The sequence below is a fragment of the Strix aluco genome, chromosome Z (genome assembly GCF_031877795.1).
Source record: "Strix aluco isolate bStrAlu1 chromosome Z, bStrAlu1.hap1, whole genome shotgun sequence".
Taxonomy (NCBI): domain Eukaryota; kingdom Metazoa; phylum Chordata; class Aves; order Strigiformes; family Strigidae; genus Strix; species Strix aluco.
This window is the reverse complement of record NC_133971.1, coordinates 59,509,341-59,528,568: the sequence shown is the minus strand read 5'-3', so window position 1 is coordinate 59,528,568 and position 19,228 is coordinate 59,509,341. Positions and strand designations below refer to the sequence as shown.

The 19,228-nt window shown below is 47.3% G+C and overlaps 1 protein-coding gene across 3 annotated transcripts in view; it reads right to left on the bottom strand.

The window, feature by feature from the left end:
* Nucleotides 1–2,713: 2,713 nt before the first annotated feature.
* Nucleotides 2,714–19,228, bottom strand: part of SLC49A3 (solute carrier family 49 member 3) — a 28,965-nt gene continuing 12,450 nt past the window's right edge. Inside the window, exons 4-10 of one of the 3 annotated variants that reach the window (XM_074812760.1) lie at nucleotides 14,427–14,503; nucleotides 14,172–14,309; nucleotides 13,488–13,604; nucleotides 11,821–11,973; nucleotides 9,867–10,024; nucleotides 8,693–8,805; nucleotides 2,714–7,239 (exon numbers count right to left, since the gene is read on the bottom strand). In XM_074812760.1, the coding sequence (XP_074668861.1) occupies nucleotides 7,085–7,239; nucleotides 8,693–8,805; nucleotides 9,867–10,024; nucleotides 11,821–11,973; nucleotides 13,488–13,604; nucleotides 14,172–14,309; nucleotides 14,427–14,503 (911 nt within the window). In that variant the 3' untranslated portion in view covers nucleotides 2,714–7,084. The remainder of the gene's footprint in view (nucleotides 7,240–8,692; nucleotides 8,806–9,866; nucleotides 10,025–11,820; nucleotides 11,974–13,487; nucleotides 13,605–14,171; nucleotides 14,310–14,426; nucleotides 14,504–19,228) is intronic. The other 2 variants (XM_074812761.1, XM_074812762.1) reach the window with 2 other exon arrangements.

Genomic DNA, 19,228 nt, shown 5'->3' with positions numbered 1-19,228 from the left:
CTGACATCCCATACCTATGTCTCCTTGCAGACATGCCCTAGGAACATCTAGCAGCAATAGACTCTACTGCAGAAGCACCTTGCTGCCTTGCAGGGCTCATGACCATATGGTCTCGGCCAGGTTTGGTCTGCTGCTAGGCTCTTAGCCTGAGGAGTCTTTAGGGGGTCTCCCAGCACCAAGAAGCTCTGGTTCTATGGCTTTTGGGACTCCTCTTTGTGGAGGATAGCATGCAATGAACTGGGGGTTTGGAAGGAAGGGAAAAGCTCCTTCTAGGAGGGCAAGGTCTATGTGGGCACATAGAGACAGGAGGGGACTACTGCAGACACTGCCCCCAGCCTCTCTGGCTGCCCTGGACCTCTTGGCTGTGCCTCCCCCTGAAGTGACCACTGCCATGTGCTGCAGCATAGTCTGAGGTGAGCCCTGGTGCTAAGCAGAGCAAATGCTGCTTTAAGGCTTGGAACAGCACGAGCACTCCAGAGCCTCCTGGCTGCAACACTAGTCCTTTGAGCAGTGCATGGCTTGACAAACTGCCCTGATGTGGACATCCAGCATCATCTGTCTTCTTGCCAGGCTTTGCAGCCTGGAAAAGCAATGTATTTGAGAGTTGGGCGTTCCTGCCAAAACCCAAAAGAGTTGGCCGCCTTTTCATTTTGTATTAGCTAATTCTAAGTAACTGGAGGCTTTGGCTTTTGCAGATGAGGTCTCAGTCTTCTCTTAGTAGTGTGCAACACATGGGAATTGCTGAGAGTAGCCTGACAAAGCTTTGCATGTACATGGAGGCAGATTGCAAGCAGTGATTAAAAGCTGTGGTTTCTTGCAGAGACAGGGAAACTTTCCACCACGATCCCCTGCACTAGAGCAGTCACTGCACGGTTCCTGTGGAGGCAGCAAAGGGGCAGGCAGTAGGGTAGAAGTTCAGTCTTTAAGAGCAAAGAGCAGCAGAGTCTGAAGGAGTGGTTTTGTGCCACATGTAACTCTGCTTAAGTCCCTCCATCCCATTGACGATTTCATCATTTTAATGTGGTCTTTCTGCTAAAAGAGCTTGTGCAATACCTGCCTTCCCTAGACTTCAAGGGAGATTGTCTGAGAGGACTGCTTTCAACACTGAGGTGTGCTGCTTTTCCACAAAAGGGGGTCACAGTGGCCATAAAGTTTTACAATTACCTGGCAGGTTCTGTGGAACTTTTCCATAAATTTGATATGTGATCACGCATCCCTGCAGGGGAGGCCACTTGGGCTGAGCCCACTGGGTCACAGCAGGGATGCCTGTTCCTGCATCTGGTTGTGCTGGCTGGGGAGCAGCTGTACCAAAACCTCCTTCTCTTTTCCTCCTCCTCTGCTCCCCTCACCTCCCCACAGTAGTACATGGACCATAGTTTTGGCCACGTTTTTTTCTTTTAGGTTTCGAGGGTTTTTTTAATTTCTTTAAAAATGAAGGCATTCACCAGTGGGCACAGCTACTGCAGTTCAGGTAGCTGTACTCACCTCCAGCCGCTGGAGGTGGCTGTCCATCTGCTTTCTGGAGGGGGATGGCAATGCCCTTGACTTAAAAGCCTTTGGGAAGCTCTGACCCACAGGAAGTGCAGCTACTACGGAATCTTGAAATTACTGTGGAGTGAGACTTAGGCAAGCATGCTTATGCTATAACTGTTTGATTTTTGGATGTGTAACTTGCTCAATTTTATTTAAGTCTTCCTCTTCCAAGCAAGGTGTCATGGCACTCATTTTGGGGGAGGATGGGGGATGAGCTCCCCAAGTTGTGTAGCATCGCCCATCTCTGCCACATCCAGAGGATCAATGGGATTGCACAGGGGTTACACAATCTGTGTTCTTGATGCAAATAGAAGGCATCAATTTAAAACAAGTAGGAAGTGCTGCCTGCTTGTGGACAAGCAAGGGCAATGAGGGTGAAGAGTGCTGGGCAGGACAGGGAAGGGGAGGAGAAGCAGTTGTCATGCAGGGGCTACTCATCAAAACGGAGAGTCTGCTGCTTGGCTACAGGAGCTGCCTGCACCATGACAACACAAGGGAGCCCAGGAAAGCCTGAAGGCTGTCAACAGAGGAACAGCTTTTGATTGCCTCCCCAGCTCCTTTGCAGGCTTCCTGGTGGGAGTGGCCAGGGAGCCAAAGTCCCTGAAGACCTTCAGGATACTGGCCTGTAAGCTTCTGCATGCCTGCAAGGCCACCACATCAGGGAGTAAGGTCTGTTTGGGGAGAAGAGCCCCTTTCTCCCCAGCACCAGCTGGGAACTCTGCCTTGCTATATAGGTGGACAGGCCACCCCTGCCTGGGTGACACTGAGAGGTTGAGGCCTGCCTCTCTTATGGGGTCCAGCTGACTTAAACAGCCCCAGCCTGAGTGCCTTTGGCTTGTCAGTGCTGACACCAGACACTGCCCATTGGCAACCATTCACGTCTCCCCCTTGCATATCACATGCTCCCAGAGACAGCGGCCTGGAGTGGGACCTCTCCTTTTTGCCTCACAACTTACTTGGCAAGGGGAAAGCAGCTAAGGTGAGGCTGTGTGACAGGCACAGCGGCATCTCTCACGGCTTCTTTTCCTTTGTGTTTCCTCAGTGCTAGAGGAAACGCAGTGAAGGCTGTCAGGTTTCCCAGATTTTTTCTGAGAACGTGTCCTGTAGCGACTTCCAAAGGGGAGAGGCGTGGAGATCTGTGAAGGAAGGTTTGGAGCCAATGAAACAACCCAAGCCAGGATTGATGCCTGAATACATGTGTATTTATCTATCAGTTGGGGATACAGTTCCTGTTAATGATTCATTCCTACACGATATTCATCATCCTCTCTTCATTTCCCACCCTGTGGCTCTGTAGCTCTGTGCTCAATAACTTGTGAGTACCATGGAGCTGATGCCATCTCTTCAGCATGATTGGATACAGTCCTGAGTGACTTCTAGTCACAGAGGGGAAGGTTACAAAGTACAAAAGCTCTTTGAGGAGACAGGTCAGGATTTAAATGAGCTTGCCTTATCTCTTCTGATTTTCCTCCATTGTGCCTGATGTTTTTATGTTATTGCCTCTCTCCCAAAATGGGGTGGAGGGCTTCTCTGTTCCTCACACTGTTTAGCTTGGTTTTAGTTTTGCTACTTTGCAGGAGGCTTTCTGCACTATCAGTTTTCTAGTGACCCCTACAGATCTATTGTAGAGGCTTCTGCTGGGGTTACTGGTGTCACAGAAGGCTTGTTAAGGCAGCCAGACCACTCCTTTGGTAGGAAGAGGACATAGGTCCACGCCCAGCATACCAGGCCCATCCCTTAACGTCAAAATCCCTCTGTCTTGCTAAGATTTCAGCTTCATGCTTTCCATAGATTTTCCAGGGGAAGGCACATCTAAAAGTGAGCTGTGAGAGGCAGATGAGTTACACAGCCTTGAGAAGAGCCTACAGCAGTAAGCTGTCTTCAGCTACGGTGGTGATTATCGACTAGCGTGGAAATTTGAGCCTCTTTTGTTCTAAAGACAAAATGTGAAGCTAGTTGAGCCAGCGGAAACAGCTGATGATGCAAGGTAGGTATTTGTGTGAGCTACCTGGCCTCACTGTTAGCAGTGCCACACCTCTATGGCATGCTGCCAGGGTATGACAAACCCTGTTATGTATAGTGTAGTGAGCAATTACACATTAGGAATTCAGAATTAGCCTCACGCACCTATATGTCTGATACATTAGTAGAGAGAAAAATCTCCCCTTGTAAATCTCTTTTATATGCTTGGATAAAGATAAGAGTGTCTCAGCTGGTGCAAGGCAGACTCTCTGACCAGGGCAATGGCAGATTTTGAAGACGTTTGCTAGAAGTATTCCTCACTCCTTTAACCTGTCCTTCAAAACAGAGCTAGCCATAGTTAAAGCTACAGCTAATATCACACTGTGATTTTAAGGATCTGGATACCAGTTTACATCATCATTCTGAACACAATTTAATGCACATCTGTCAAATACAAACCTTTGGTTTGTGCTACATAGCAGATCTGATGCACCCTTGCATCTATAAAATACTTTTTAAAGTTTAATATAGTGAGACAAGATTAATCTTTTCTTAAACCACCCCTTATTAAAAAATATAAGTATTTGTAAATATATAAAATTATAAAGTAGCAAGTGCTTCTTTCTTCCTGGTAGAGTAGGACTCAGGAGTGGCAGGTAAATTTGGTGTTAATCTGTTCTGTGTATTAGGTCCAGGGCTGCAGAACTGACCAGCAAGTTTTGCAAAAGACAACTAATCTCATTCCTCTGGCAGGTCCAAACTGATGTTGTTTCACCTCAGATTCAGACTTCCTTCCTGCTCCTTTTGACAAACGTTGGTGTTTACTGGTGCGAGCAAGGCTGGAGCTGTAGGAACTAGCAGGATCCCTAGAAAGATGCAGCTAGGTGTTTTGCAAAGGGAGAGATTTCCAGTTGCTGATGGGGAAGAGAATTCAGGCACTGAGAACTCCTCTGTACAGTGTTCCTCAGGGAAAGTGCATCCTTTGCTTTGGGATCATCCTCTAGCTGGACTGGACAAAGCTGGTCACAGGTACAATTTGCATCAGGTTCCCTTAATCATCAAGTACTCAGATACCCTTACAAGATACATGGTGTGAAGCATCACCAAGTCCCATCTATCTTAATTTTTTTACCAGTGAAATGGTATAGGATAAAAAGTTCTCAGATTGTACATCTAGACCTGAACACCAAAGCAGGACACTGGACTGCTGTGGAAGTACTGTGAAATGAAAAATCCAGTTGTACCCGTTGCAATTGTTAGGGGAACTGATCTGATCTCCTTCAACAACAGGGTGACCTGCTTATGGGATGAAGGAAAGGCTGTGGATGTTGTTTACCTTGACTTTAGTAAGGCCTTTGACACCGTTTCCCACAGCATTCTCCTGGAAAAACTGGCTGCTCATGGCTTGGATGGGCACACGCTTTGCTGGGTAAAAAACTGGCTGGATGGACGGGCCCAAAGAGTTGTGGTGAATGGAGTTAAATCCAGTTGGCGGCCGGTCACGAGTGGTGTCCCCCAGGGCTCGGTTTTGGGCCACTCCTGTTTAACATCTTTATTGATGATCTAGATGAGGGGATCGAGTGCACCCTCAGTAAGTTTGCAGATGATACCAAGTTGGGTGGGAGTGTTGATGTGCTCGAGGGTAGGGAGGCTCTGCAGAGAGATCTGGACAGGCTGGAGCGATGGGCTAAGGCCAACTGTAGGAGTTTCAATAAGGCCAAATGCCGGGTGCTGCACTTGGGCCACAACAACCCCCAGAAGGGCTACAGGCTTGGGGAGGAGTGGCTGGAGAGCTGCCAGTCAGAGAGGGACCTGGGGGTGTTGTTGATTGACAGCCGGCTGAACATGAGCCAGCAGTGTGCCCAGGTGGCCAAGAAAGCCAGTGGCATCCTGGCTTGTACCAGAAATAGCGTGGCCAGCAGGGATAGGGAAGTGATCTTACCCTGTACTCGGCACTGGTGAGGCCACACCTCGATTACTGTGTTCAGTTTTGGGCCCCTCACTACAAAAAGGACATTGAATTACTCGAGCGTGTCCAGAGAAGGGCAACAAAGCTGGTGCAGGGTCTGGAGCACATGTTGTACGAGGAGCAGCTGAGGGAACTGGGGTTGTTTAGTGTGGAGAAGAGGAGGCTGAGGGGAGACCTCATCACCCTCTACAACTACCTGACAGGAGGTTGCAGAGAGATGGGGATGAGTCTCTTCAACCAAGTAATAAGCGATAGAACAAGAAGTAATGGCCTCAAGTTGTGCCAGGGAAGGTTTAGACTAGATATTAGGAAGTATTTCTTTACAGAACAGGTTGTTATATGTTGGAATGGGCTGCCCAGGGAAGTGGTGGAGTCCCCATCCCTGGAGGTGTTTAAGAATCGGGTCGACATAGTGCTTTAGGGATATGTTGTAGTTGAGAACTGTCAATGTTAGGTCAATGGTTAGACTGGATGATCTTCAAGGTCCTTTCCATCCTAGATGATTCTGTGATTCTGTAACTGAACCTCAGATGGGATTTTTTGTGTCACTACCCATCTCTTCTAACACCAAAGAACAGTTGCAGAGAGAACTGGAAGGTGCTTGTTGATGTTGTTTCCTATTCGGTCTTCCCCAGAAAGCCCCTATCATCTTCAGAAACTTAGCACAGGTCCCTGCAATAGTGGTTACCTTTGCCAGTTCTGTCAGCTTCCACCACACCAGGCACTGCTGTGTCATTGCTCAAAAAGTGAGCTGCCCTCTAGTTTTCCCCTATAGGAGAGCACGACTTGGCCTGGGGAGGGTACACTACCCTAATCTTACACCATCAGGTACATCTTCTTGTGGAAAACTTAACCACTGGAATTGCAGGAAAGGTGGAGAAACAACAGAAGCCCAAGTTAAACAAGCTTATCCTAAATGTCTCAGCATCTGGCAGGGGACCAGAAGGGTGAAGAATACTGCCATGTTTAACTTCTGCTGCTTACGGGTATTTTCTTTTACAGGCAGCACTGCAGGCAGGGCTTTTCTTTTCCTGTTTGTAAGAGAGGACAAAGTGGCTGATTGTAACAGACTTGTTTTACAGATCACATACCTATGCTTCCCTGCTGCTCCTCTAGCTCTAGCTCCTACTACCCTTTAGCTAAGAGGCACAGTTAGCTCTAGTCTTAAAGTGGAAGAGTTGTTATGCTATACAAGAACCACAGTCCTTAGAAGTTTTCCACTAGGTTTGTGATAAGCATGGCTTCCACCTGTCTGAAAGCTTCATCCCTGATCCAAGTACACGAAAATGAAAAAATGGCTAAAATATGATGATCCTCTCTTCTGCAACATTTCTTTAGGTTGAATCAAGTCAGCTAAAAATCCCTGTTACCTGCATAGTTGTCCAGTCCCACTTTGACCTTTCTGGCAGCACAGCCTTTCTTACAGCCCAGACTCACAAATAAATACAATATTGAGGGAAGCACAGCAAAGGTGTCCCAGTGACTCTGCTCTAGCTCTTGCTTATTCTGCAACAGGACACACCTATCCCAGTGTGCCAGCTGAGCATTTGCAGTCATAGTCCCTGCCCACAGTCCTGAGTCCTTCCCTTACTGGGCCCTTGGCATCCCTTTTTGGCCTGGTTAGGCTTCAGGAACATCTGCTGTTGCTGTATCTTCTGCCTTGACCAAATCACCACTGTTTGTCTCAGCATGGAGCCGCTTGTAGTCAGTGTGGAAGAAGATGACATAGAAACAAGCCATAGCACTGCAGAGGCCAGCCAGCACCAGTACCGGAGCTGAAAGGAAGATAAACTTTTAGACGGTGAATTCACAACTCTCCACAGGTGCAGAAGTCTAGAGATCAGCTCCCCAGGAACTGCACAGCCTGGGTGGTCTCCCGAGGGCTACCCCTGAGGACAGCGTGCAGCTCACGGTGGGGCAATGCCAGTTTAGGAACAGCCAAACATTATCTCACGTAACAGTGACATAGGAAGAGGATTTGGGTGAAATGTGGAAGGTTTCCAGGACTCTTGTCCTGCATGACCCCACAGGCTGGAGGTCTTACACTGGCGCAGTGTGTTTGTGGGAGCATGTGTTTCTGTGTATGTGTGCACATTTGTGTGTCAGGGGTGGTAAAGAAAGTTACAAGAAAGATTGAATCAAAACACTTGAGCTTCTTAAGAGAACAGGTCAACACAGGTAGTGCTTCTTGTTATATTGTCTGAGATCAAAATGTAGGAAAGGTTCACTTTAATCAAAGAAAAATTTGTGTTGAAAGAACCTTTTCTGAAAACAAAAAAACTAAATCTAAAAGGCTATGCACAAGGCCTAGAAGTAGTTACATTCTTATTCCAGCAGTGTCTCAAATAAATATCTCCATGCCTTTCTCCACTGATGTCCCTGCATGTATCAGACCACAAAATGAGTAGGAATGGGTACCTAACCATGAGATCCAGCTCTGATCTGATAAGATGGAGAATTGTGGACTTTTGGACATGAAGCAGTCAACTTGCTTTTTGAAAGTAGTTATTGTGAAGCCTGGTTCCCTGTCAGCTAGTGGAGCTTGTTCTGGGGAATTTCTGCTCAGCCAAGATGGTTATATTTAAAAGATGTTTGCCAGCCTTTGTCTTATGGTGTGTCCCCAGGACTTGGTGTCAATATTACGTAAATATGAACCAGCTGAGAGTTCGAGACCAGGGTTTAGCCTGCAGTGAAAACACATCTGTGCTCCTGTTCAGCTCAGTTGCTGTCTGTTCTCCTGACCAGCTAGGAAAGGCAGGGAAATGTGGAACAAATCAGAACAAAGCTGTACTGGCATGTTACAAACCCAGGCAGCTGTGTGTGCAGAAGCAAGGGAAGTCTCTTTCAGTCAATGCATTTGTAGTCTAGTCTTGGCCTCCCACACTGCAAAGCAGCGCAGGCTGTGCTACATGGACAGTGTCTTCCCCCAGAACAGCTGCCTTCTAGCTCGGTGAAGCTCAGGTCTCTGCAGGGTGGCTGTGAGAGAAATTTTAACACAGAGCCAGCAGCAGCATTCATGGCAACTTAGACATCTTCTCATTTCAATCTTGCAGGCCTGATTTAGCAGGAGCAGCAAGGAGTGCACCATCAGGTTGGGAAAGGTGGCTAAGAGATATGCTACAATAGGAATCAGTCTTGCAGGCTCCCTCACAGTGAGACCTGCAGGAGAGTGGGGGTTATGTGGAGTGCAACTGAGTGTCCAGCATCATTTCTCAAGAACATACTTACTTGTCCAGTCCAGGGCTCCATCCTGGTCAAGGGCACAGGTGGAGGATGGATCCTCAGAAACACGCACAGTGAAGGCTTGTAGCAGAATCATTAAAATCACACCTTCAATCTGGCTGTGGGGAGAAGCCAACAGGCAGTCATGGTGCTGGCCCAATTCATCACTGCTGCAGACAAGTCCAGCTTCCTCAGCAGGAAGAAAATGAGGCCTGATTCTGGGTCCTTGTAGCAGAGAAAGGTACTGATGGCTTCCTCTGACCCAGGTGCTTGATAAATTGGCCCTGGCTCACAGGGTGTCCAGGTCTACTTTTCAGCAAACCCCCAAGCATGGTGCCAGCATATCAGGATCACTATATACTCCCTCTGAAGGCAGGTAGGTGTTGAACTATAGCTGTCAAGGAGATGAGGCTTAGTCACTAGGCAGAGACTTGGAAATACCTCTCTCTGCAGAGCTGAGGATGAGAAAAAGTCAGACTGACTTCAGCCTCCTCCTCATTCATAGCTGGCTGGCAGCAGCAACAAAGTCCACCACCAGTGGCAGACAACAGCCTTCAAAGGCAGTCTAATGCCCCTTTTCCACTAATGTTTCTTGCTGTTGCAGCTCCACCTGATGCATACATATGGCAGCAGGCTACGTATATCGCTGCTTAAGGCTACAAGTCATTCCTGCTGCAGTCTAGTGCCATCCTAGGCATGTAAATTGATCACAGGAAGGACTGTCACTGCCCCATCTGTTGTGGCCAGCTGCCCTGTGAGTGATGAGCCCCATGTCCCTCAGTAGAGCACTGAGACCTGACAACAACCTGTACTGCCATGGGAATGGGTGGCCTTCTCAGGCATACAGTCCCCATCTGCATCAAAAGTAGGTGATGCTGGGCATGGTTAAATCTCACTTTGTGCCAAGCAAGGGAGACCTTCATCTTCCTTCTTGCTTTTCTCACACCGATTCCACATACTCCTCCATGCTTCAAAACCTTCAGCTCTGAGGCTCAGCCAGCTAGCTCGCCCCTTGCCATGGTCATGTGCAGAGACACCAGAGAGAATTGTGCTAGGAGAAGGGTGCAAGATAGCTAGCACTGATGTCCATGCTCTTCTCTATCTGCACCCACACCCCTTTGTGTGTGTGTGTGTTTGAACCCAAGCTTATCTGTCAACTGGATTTAAACTGCCTGCTTACCTGGCAACAAAAATCAGTCCTGTAGATGTGCCCTCTCCCACAGGGTACGAGCACTCCACAGCCAGCTCCATGGCAATGGGGTAGATGGCAAAACCAAAAAATCCAAAGAGTGAGCTGGTGATAGCCAGCGTGATGGCCTGATGTCTGAACCGAGAACTCTGCAGGCAGAAAAGCAACACCAAAGTCTCAGTGTCTGCACTGTTGCACAGAAGGTCTCTACCCATAACCTGCAGGAAGTCCCAAGGGCTCATTGTTCTCACCAGTACCTTCCCTATCTGTTCCTGAAATCTCTCTTTTACCTCCAGCCCTCTAGAGTCAACAAATGGCTACACGATGGAGACTTATCTGTTGAATTTAATCAAGGGGGAAGAGGATCAGCAGAATTACCTGAAAAGCACTGGTGTGGTTATATTACAGTGACTTGACTTCCTGGTCAGTAACTTACCAGGAGTGTGCTCAGCATATCTCCAGTACCAAGTGAAACACACACCTTCCTCCCAGTGCAAGCTAACATTTCAGAAGTGGTGTCTGCATTGGGTTACATAGGAGAATTTAGTGGGTTGCTGTAGCTCACTGATAAGATTACTCCTTATCATGTCAGACATCAGATTGTAACATTGTGGTTTTACCACAAAAACAACTCCATAAAACAAACAACACAACCTGAAACATTCACAGTCCCTGGAGATTAGTTTAGTGCCTAGAAGAGCCTTGTCCCTAACTGGAGGAAAAAGCATGGCCTTGTCCAGCCAATGCTAGTAAAGTCAAAGGCATAAATCCTGCAGCTGCAGTGCTGGTATCTCCTTCCTTAACCATGTAATAAATTCCCACAGAGGAACACAAGGTGTCTGTCCTGGCATGGCTGCAGCAGTCCTGGCCCAGCTGAACTAAAGTCAAGGAAAACTCTGTGTGTCTGGAATCTGAGTTCAAAGGATCAAGGCATCAAGCAGATTTGAATGGGTATATAGTGTTCCTACTTTGAACTAGTAGTTCATCTGTATGGGATGAAGGGGACAGAGGGAAGGGGAGGAGGGAGAGGTTTGCTTGTTGCTCCTGACACAGCCTCTTGCCTGCTCTGTACTTTGCCTGGGCCCCGGCATGATGACTTGTATGCAGAGCATCCCCGCAATAAATGCCAGAGTACTAAAGGGAGAAATGCTAGGTCTGCTTTAGGCACCTTGTCCTACACTGAGAAAGACATTGCATTTGTCTGTCCCTTCAAAGTGGAGCTAACACCACGGGGACCTTGGCCCAGGGGGAGGTGTAATCACACTATTGGGAAATCTGGATTTTTCAACACACAGGAGAAATGCCCAGCACAAGCCTGTTGGGAAAGCAGAGGCTAGGAGTCCTGCTGTGTCCATGCTCAGTTTCCTGCTGGGTGATGGCTCCCATTGGCAATGACTCTGCTTGAATGCAGTTCTTGCACTCCAGCCCCATGGGTGTAAAGTCTCCAGGTTCTGCATTCCTCTCCTGGCTGAATTAAAGTGTCCCCCTTTTCTGCATATCCCTTGTCTTGTCCTCCTTGAGGAACCACTGCAGCACATAACTAGGTCCTACACTCCTGGCAGCCACCACCATTAAAGGCAGGTTTTGGGAAAACTATGGCATTCTTGCTCATTTTTGTAAGACGGATATTTAGCAATTCCATTTATTTCTGGAAAAAATTGTCTCAGGGACAGTAAGCAAACATGGTGATCTAATGTAAGGAAGTAAAATTATGCCAATTTATTTATATCCTGAATCAGACTGTCTCAGGCTCCACAGTGATTGTGAAATCCTCAGTAAAGAGACTTTTTTTAAAACATTCCTCGCACAGAGGAATAATCCTAAGGCAAAACACATGGCTTAATAAATACTATGACAACCAAATGACCTTGGTTTGAGTTGATGATTTATCAGATGGCAACAGAACTAAGCCCACAGATATGGTGCAATGCAAGGGAGAACTCACCACTGCGAACACAATGCTGGCAAGTGCACTCAGACAGAAACAAATCTTGGTGGACTCTATGAACTTCCTTGTCCGGTCGACATACAGGCTTAGCAGGAAAGCACCCAACAAACCACACACTGTGAACAGTGCACCATTCAGGCCAGCAAATTCCTGGAGGGCAGAACAAGTAACTGAGCACCTAAAGCAGTTAGGAAGGTTTTAATGTCACTGACCCATCTGCATCCTGCTAGTGGGTCACTTACTGGGAAAAGCTTCCCTGCCTGTTGCAATAGCTGAGGCCTCCACAGGGTTCGGAGTGGCAAATAACAGGGCCCAGGTGCTGCTACAAAAATGTGGGGACAGCAGGGTCACAGCACTCCCACAGTCTCAATGAATGACAAGTCTTTGCACACCTGGCAAGGGAGGTTGGGTGCAGAGCAGCAGCAGTTCTCTGGCATTAAGTGCTCCAGCCCAGGCATAAGTCTGTTCCTGTCTTCTCCAGGGGCCAATCAGGTGTCTTGTCCACACTGATGGCAACAGGTCCAACTGCCTTGGGATCTGCTCTTGTTTATAATCATGCTTGTGGCCCTTTTCTTACCAGGGACCTGCACTGGTGGAATGCCTTCCACAAGGCTGGCAGCCCCAAAGCATGTTAGATAAGGCACAGAATTTCCTGGCTGTAGCAAGGAGGTCTAATTAGAGAGGCAGTGAGCAGTAGTTAGGGTAGGGTACATGCTTTGTTGCATGCAGTGACTATCTTTGCTTGTCCACTCCTTCAGCTCTGTAAGAATTCAAATGTAGACACCAGTCCTAAAAGTGGGGAAGCTTTCACAAATTTGGGAGCCTTGGGGGCAGACTGGAAAGGGTATCTGAAATAGTTTCTGTGGACTAAAGGTCCAGGGCAAGCCAGTCACACACAGACAAATGTATCATGATGCACAGAAAGCAAGGCTGCGAAGTTTAAAAGCCTTCCAGTTTAAAGCCAGTGGAGTGTGCAAATGTGACCTGGCTATGGAGCATTGAGCCAGGTATCTGACCTGGGAGTTGAGAGGGAGTGGACAGAGACCAGACATGTAGATGTGCATACGTAACACCTGGAGAGGTGTTTTAAGAGGACCTCAATGGAGATACAAGGAGCAGGAATGAAGTGCTGCCTGCCTGAGGGGAAATGCAGGAACTGGAGCAAGCCTCTTGCTATTGCAGGGACAGAGCAGGAAGAACCAGCTGTTGAGTTCTCTGCTGTCCTGGCTTCATATAAGACTGTGCAAAGAGAAAATGGCCTCAGCCTGCCTTCAGCTTCAATCTAGGGCCTGCCTGGGCCCCATCCTACTCTGGGAAAGGTGTCAGAAGGCTGCATAGATATCAGTGCTCTGGAGTGGCTTAGAAAAAACACAATACTCTTTTTTCCTAAAAAGTGTTTGAGGAGTAAATGTTTTTGATTTGCAAAAGGGACCCTGGCCATAGGCAGTGATAAAATGCAGATCACCCATTATACTGAGAGATTGACTGTGCTCTGTATTAATGTACTGCTTAATCCATATTAGATTATGTGAGCAAATAAGAAATATGAAATAGTGCAGCATATTCAACAGTCTTCATTTTGCTTTGAGTCCCCTATCAGGGAAAATAATTTTGATTGTATCACAGATGATGTGGACAATGGGGAGGAAAGGAGGAAGACTCACATTTGAATATCCTTTTTCACAAAGGATCTGTTCTAGCAGAGCTGAAAAGCAGGTGAACGTCCCAATTCCTCCTCCAAAGCACACTGCCAGGATGATGTATGGCTTGTTTCTCAGGAGCTAGAGAAAGAAGTTAACATATCATTTATACAAGTGGAGGGAGAAAAAAGGCCTGGATGTGACAGTAGACTTGAGGGTCAGTGGCTCTAACCACTCAGTTGGAAATGTTGACGGGGCAACCCTGTGATCGTTAGAAGAGTTTGGCTCTCTCCTGTCAGTTCAGCCAGAGGACAAGTTAAGATGGGGATCACATAGGAAGGAAGGACCTATTCAGTGCCCAAATTCTTCCTTCACTTTGCCATATGCTCTCCTACCTCTTATCATATCTGCTCAGAAGGCTCAGGTTGTGTCATCCTCTTGGATGAGCCCAGGTGTGCCTGTTTGAGCTAGCCGAACAGCAATCAGCCCACAGCTGAATGGTCAGATAGCATCTCTCGTAGCTTTGCTGTGAGCAGCTTCCACTTGCTGAGGAAGGAAAGGATCCTGGTTTCCTTCAGGGGGCTTTCCATGGTGGGTTTGGTGGAGTGGAGTTCAGAGTCTGCATTATCAGCAGATTCCCCAGCATATCCCTGTCTGACGGGACTGCATCCCTCAATCCAGCACTGGTCTCTGTGCTACGGCACTTACCATTTTAAGGCTCATGAGGAATGGCTGGGAGGTGGAGGTAGTGGCACTGGCCGAAGGAGGCGTTGGAGGAACCTTCTCGTGAATCCCCACAGTAGCTAGAGCGCAGGCTGTTACTGCTGGGACAGCATAAACACCCAGCTACACAACACAAAGTACAGACATGTTACCAGTCTTTCCAGGTCCACTGCCTCCAAATCAATAAATCAGCTGGACCCCAATCAGCCCATCTGGCTGATTAATGCAGTTTTCATTTACCATCAATGGGATGTGCTTTCCTTCAGGAACTAGTGCAGGTGACAGCACGTTTGCTATAAGAACACCCAAGGGATTGGCTGGAAGGAAATAAAACAGAGAGACACTTTTTTCATGCAAGCAGTCTGAATCATGTGTCCACCTCTACTGCCAGTCAGCACCAGAGCTGCAGTGTGCAGCAGAGCAATGAGTAAGGACAGAACAAGGCATATACAGGGAGAAACCAGGAGGGAAACATTTGGAGAAGTTGACTGTGTGGTCTTACTGTTGCCACATTTGTTCTCTCACCCCCATTCTATAAACCCATTTCCCTACAACCCCTAACTCCTCTAAATTGATTTTCATCTATGAATTACAGTGTCCTCACCCTCACAAGGCCAACTCAGTAAATGCTAAGCTGAAGGGATAGAATGAAGATGGATGAATCCATATCATCTGTCCTGATGTTATATGGCAACAGTAACAAATAGAGGTGCTTTCCATTCATTCTTTACTCCCCCTATGCCATTAGGCATGTATACATGTGGATAAGATCCCCCTGAGCCTTCTTAAGTCCCAGCTCTCTCAGCCTCGGCTGGCATGACAGATGCTCATTCCCTCAATTTTCTTAGTGGCTCTTAACTGGACTTATACTAATATGTCCATGTCCTTCTTGTATTGAGGAGCCTAGAACTGGACACAGGTCTTCAGATGTGGACAGGGCACCTCCCTCAAGCTGCTGGCAATGCTCTTCCCAATGGTCACCAGGATGCAATTGGTCATCTTTGCCAAGAGGGCATGAAAAGCAGGAAAGCCCTATGACAGCTCTCTAAAGTGACACTAGGTCATTCCTGACACCTTTCAAGCCAATGCATTTCCTCAGTAAAGCCCAAGCTGGCATCAAGTTGATATCTGCTACCAACTACAAAAATTACATGGCAGAAGAGAATCTTGGACACTTGTCTGTACTCGAGTAGGGGGTTGCATTGTTGTGGAGCTGCAGCTGAGCAGTGTGTGAAGCAGCACTTCTGGGACTCAGCTTGGGAACATCCAAAATTGCAGAGACAATTTTTTAACTTTAAGGCAATGTTCTGCAAATGGTCAAACAAGTGAAGTTGATTTTCTACTAGTGAGCAGGGATGAGGTTAGGAAAGCCAAAGCCAACCTGGAATTTAGTCTGTGAGATATGTGAAGGGCAACAAGAATGGCTTCTACAAGTACATTAGCAGCAAAAGGAAGGTTAAGGAAAAAGTGGGCCTGCTGCTGGGTGGGGCAGGAGATTTGCTGACAAAGGACATGGAAGAGACCAAAGTATTCAATGCCTTCTTCACCTCAGTCTTTACTGGTAAGACCGCCTTCAGCCCTGAGACCAGAGGTAAAGTCTGGAGCAAGAAAGATTCGCCCTCAGGGGAGGACTAGGTTAGGGAACATTAAATAGACCAGACATACACCAGTCCATAGGACTCATGGTATGCACCAATGAGTGCTGAGGGTTTTCACTGCAAGGTGAGGCTATTTTCGCTGCAAGTGAGCAAGTGAGGAAGTGTGCAGTGTTTTCACTGCAAGGCCATTCTTGGTTATCTTTAAAAGGCCATGGCAGTTCCAAGAGGCTTGGAAGACAGGAAATGTCACTCCTATTTTCAAGAAGGGCAAGGAGGAGAATCCAAGGAACTCTAGGCCTTTCAGTCTCACTTTGATCCCTGGGAAGGTCATGGAACAACTAATTCTGGACACCATTTCCAGTCACATGAAGGACAACAATGTGCACAGGAGTAGTCAGCAAAGGAGAAATGCTTAACCAACCTAATAGCTTTGTACAGTAATGTGACTGGCTGGGTGGATGAGGGGAGAGCAGTGGATGTTTTTTCACCTCAGCTTTACTAAGGCTGTTGACACTCTCTCCTATAACATCCTTGCAGACAAGCTGACAAAGTACTGGCTAGATAAATAGACAGTGAGATTAACTGAAAGTCAACTAAACAGCTGGGTCTAGAGGACTATCATCACTGGCATGAAGTCCAGCTGGAGGCCAGTCACTAGTGGTGGACCTTAGGGGTTGATACAGGGGCCAATACAGTTTAACCTTAACGAAAAACCTGGATGATAGGGCAGAGTACACCCACAGCAGGTTTGCAGATGATGACACTGGGAGAAGTGACTGATAGAAGAGATGGCTATGCTGCCATTCAGAGGAACCTCAACAGGATGGAGAAATGGGCAGAGGGGAACACTGTGAAGTTCAACAAGAGGAAATGTAAAGTCCTGCATCTGAGGAGGAATAACCCCATCCACCAGTACACACTGGGGCTGACCAACTGGAAAGTAGCTCTGTGGAGAAGGACCTGGTGTTGGGGGTAGGCGTCCTGGTGGACACCAACCTGACCATGAGCTAGCAGCACAACCTCATGATGAAGGCCACCAGCATCCTGGGCTGCATTACACAGAGTGTTGTCAGGTGATCCTTCCCCTCTACTCAGGACTAGTGTGGCCACATCTGGAGTATCATGTTCAGTTCTGGGCTCCCCAGTATGAGGGAGACACAGACTTATCATCAAAGAGGTGATTAAGGGACTGGAGCTTCTGTCATGTGAGGAGAGACTGAGAGAGCTTGGACTGATCAGCCTGGAGAAGCTGCTGGAAAGCAGTTTTGCAGAGAAGGACATGGTATCCAAGTTGACCGTGAGCCAGTGATGCACCCTTGCAGAAAGGTGTGCAACAGCATCCTGGGCTACATTAGGAAGAGCACTGCTAGCAGATGGAAGGTGTGATCATTCCCCTTCTACTCAGCCCTGGTGAGAAGCACCTGGAGTGCTGACCCCAGCGCTGGGCTCCTCAATACAAGAAAGATACACACTTAATGGAGTAAGCCCAGTCAAGGGCCAAAGACATGATTAAGGGACCAGAGCATCTCTCATGTATAAAGATGCTGGGACATCTGGGACTGTTCAGCCTGGAGAAAAGAACCTTGATGAGAGATTGCAATGAGGGAACCAGACTTTTTCTCAGTGGTGCCCAGTGTCAGGATAAGAGGCAGTGGGCACAAACTGTAATGCAGGAAACTCTGTCTGAATATAAACTTTTTTACTGTGATGGTGGTTGAATACTGAAACAAGTTGCTCAGATAAGTTGCAACATAGAGTTATCCTTGGAGATAGTCAAAACCTGACTAGACATGACCCTGGGCAACCAGTTCTAGCCAACCCTGCTTGAGCAGGGTGTTGGATGAGAAGATCCCAAGAGGTGCCTTCAAACCTTGTCTGTTCTGTGATTCTGCTGAGGCATCATTAATAGTGCTATAGCACACAACTGTAGTGTTTCTGCTCTGTACTTGGGAAAGTACTAGCTTATGCTCCTGATGAAATGTTACCTGCTTCTAAGTACATGAACACAATTGAACAACAGTTTCCAAGGAAATGGATTAAAGCTTCTCCTTTGGAGTAAAATGCACCTGGGCATTGTAGGGGACTGCCTGAAAACTACTGTCAGGTGTTTCCATGAACTATCAGCATGCTGAAGCAATTCCAGGAGGTATGGATGAGGGGTGGAAATGCAAGCATTGGCTAAATTTGAAAAGACTAAGTGAGAATTTCTGAGTAATTTTAGGGTTTCAGCCACCTTCTCTTCCTGGGAAGAAAAATTATATGAGCCAAGACTAAGAATGGAAAGGAGATCACTGGAGTTAATCAACTGTACATTATGGTCCAGGGGTCCTAGCTTGCAGTACTCTGCAATGGGGCTGTGTATTTTGTGGACAGTGATGCTGATGCACTAAAACTCTACAGGGTGAAGAATGCTGACATGCTGATAGAGCACAGCAAATGAAGAATCCCACGGATGAAGCAGAGGCCACTTCAGTGGACTCAGGCAAGTCTTTCTTCTGACACAGGAGAATTTATCAGTTTTCATGGGGGATCAGTTCTTGGCCCTGCACTGCTTCTCTGTGAGTATGTCTCTACAAGTGATGGGGAGGACCAAGATACAATAAATACTCAAAAGCACAGCTGAGACATAGTGATTTCAGCTGCTCAGCAGGATCATGGGTGCAGGGTCTACTTTTGCCTGCACACAAGCACAGGGAAGCCTACCCAGAGGCATTAATAGGAGCTGTGGGGATACTGACAGGAGGTTGTAGGGGCAATTTCTGTGTGCAGCACTGATACCAACAGCATTACAAAGCTGAGGGCTGTTCTGGCATTAACACAGGAAATGGATATTGAAAAACTGGAGCAAGCTGAGAGAAAAAGCTCATGTGAGCAACAGGCAGACATGGGGAGAGGCAAAAGGAAATGCGCTTGTAAAGTGACTGGGTTGGAGCTGTTCAGGCTTTCTAGACAAAGGAGAGAAGAGGTGACTGACCATAACTACCTGACAAACAGGTGCCACAAGACTGAATAGCTGGGGGATAAGGAGCATCAAGACAAGAAGTAACATGTAGACATTTGCCAGTGAGGTAATTAACCACTAGAGTAAATGACGGGGGCTGTGACAGATGCTTCTTCTAGGCAATATTTAAACTTTCTTGAAATGAAATCCTGCTTTTGTACAGCAGACAGTAGTGAGTGTAACCAGACATTACTAATAGAAGTCCTTTAGACCGCAATATGCAGGTGTTGCAGCAGATAATCATCACAGCCCATTCAGTCCTCACACTGATATCTCAACATGCCACAGATTCAACAGCTTCAGTTCTTGGGTTTCCAGTGTTCCTTGCTCTTCAGTTTTATTCATTCCCATAGTTAGATCAATTCGGTCCTGTAAGGACTGAGGACACTATGTGAAAGAAATGCTCTTTGGCTGCTCTGACTGCTGTCTCACTTAAAAAAACA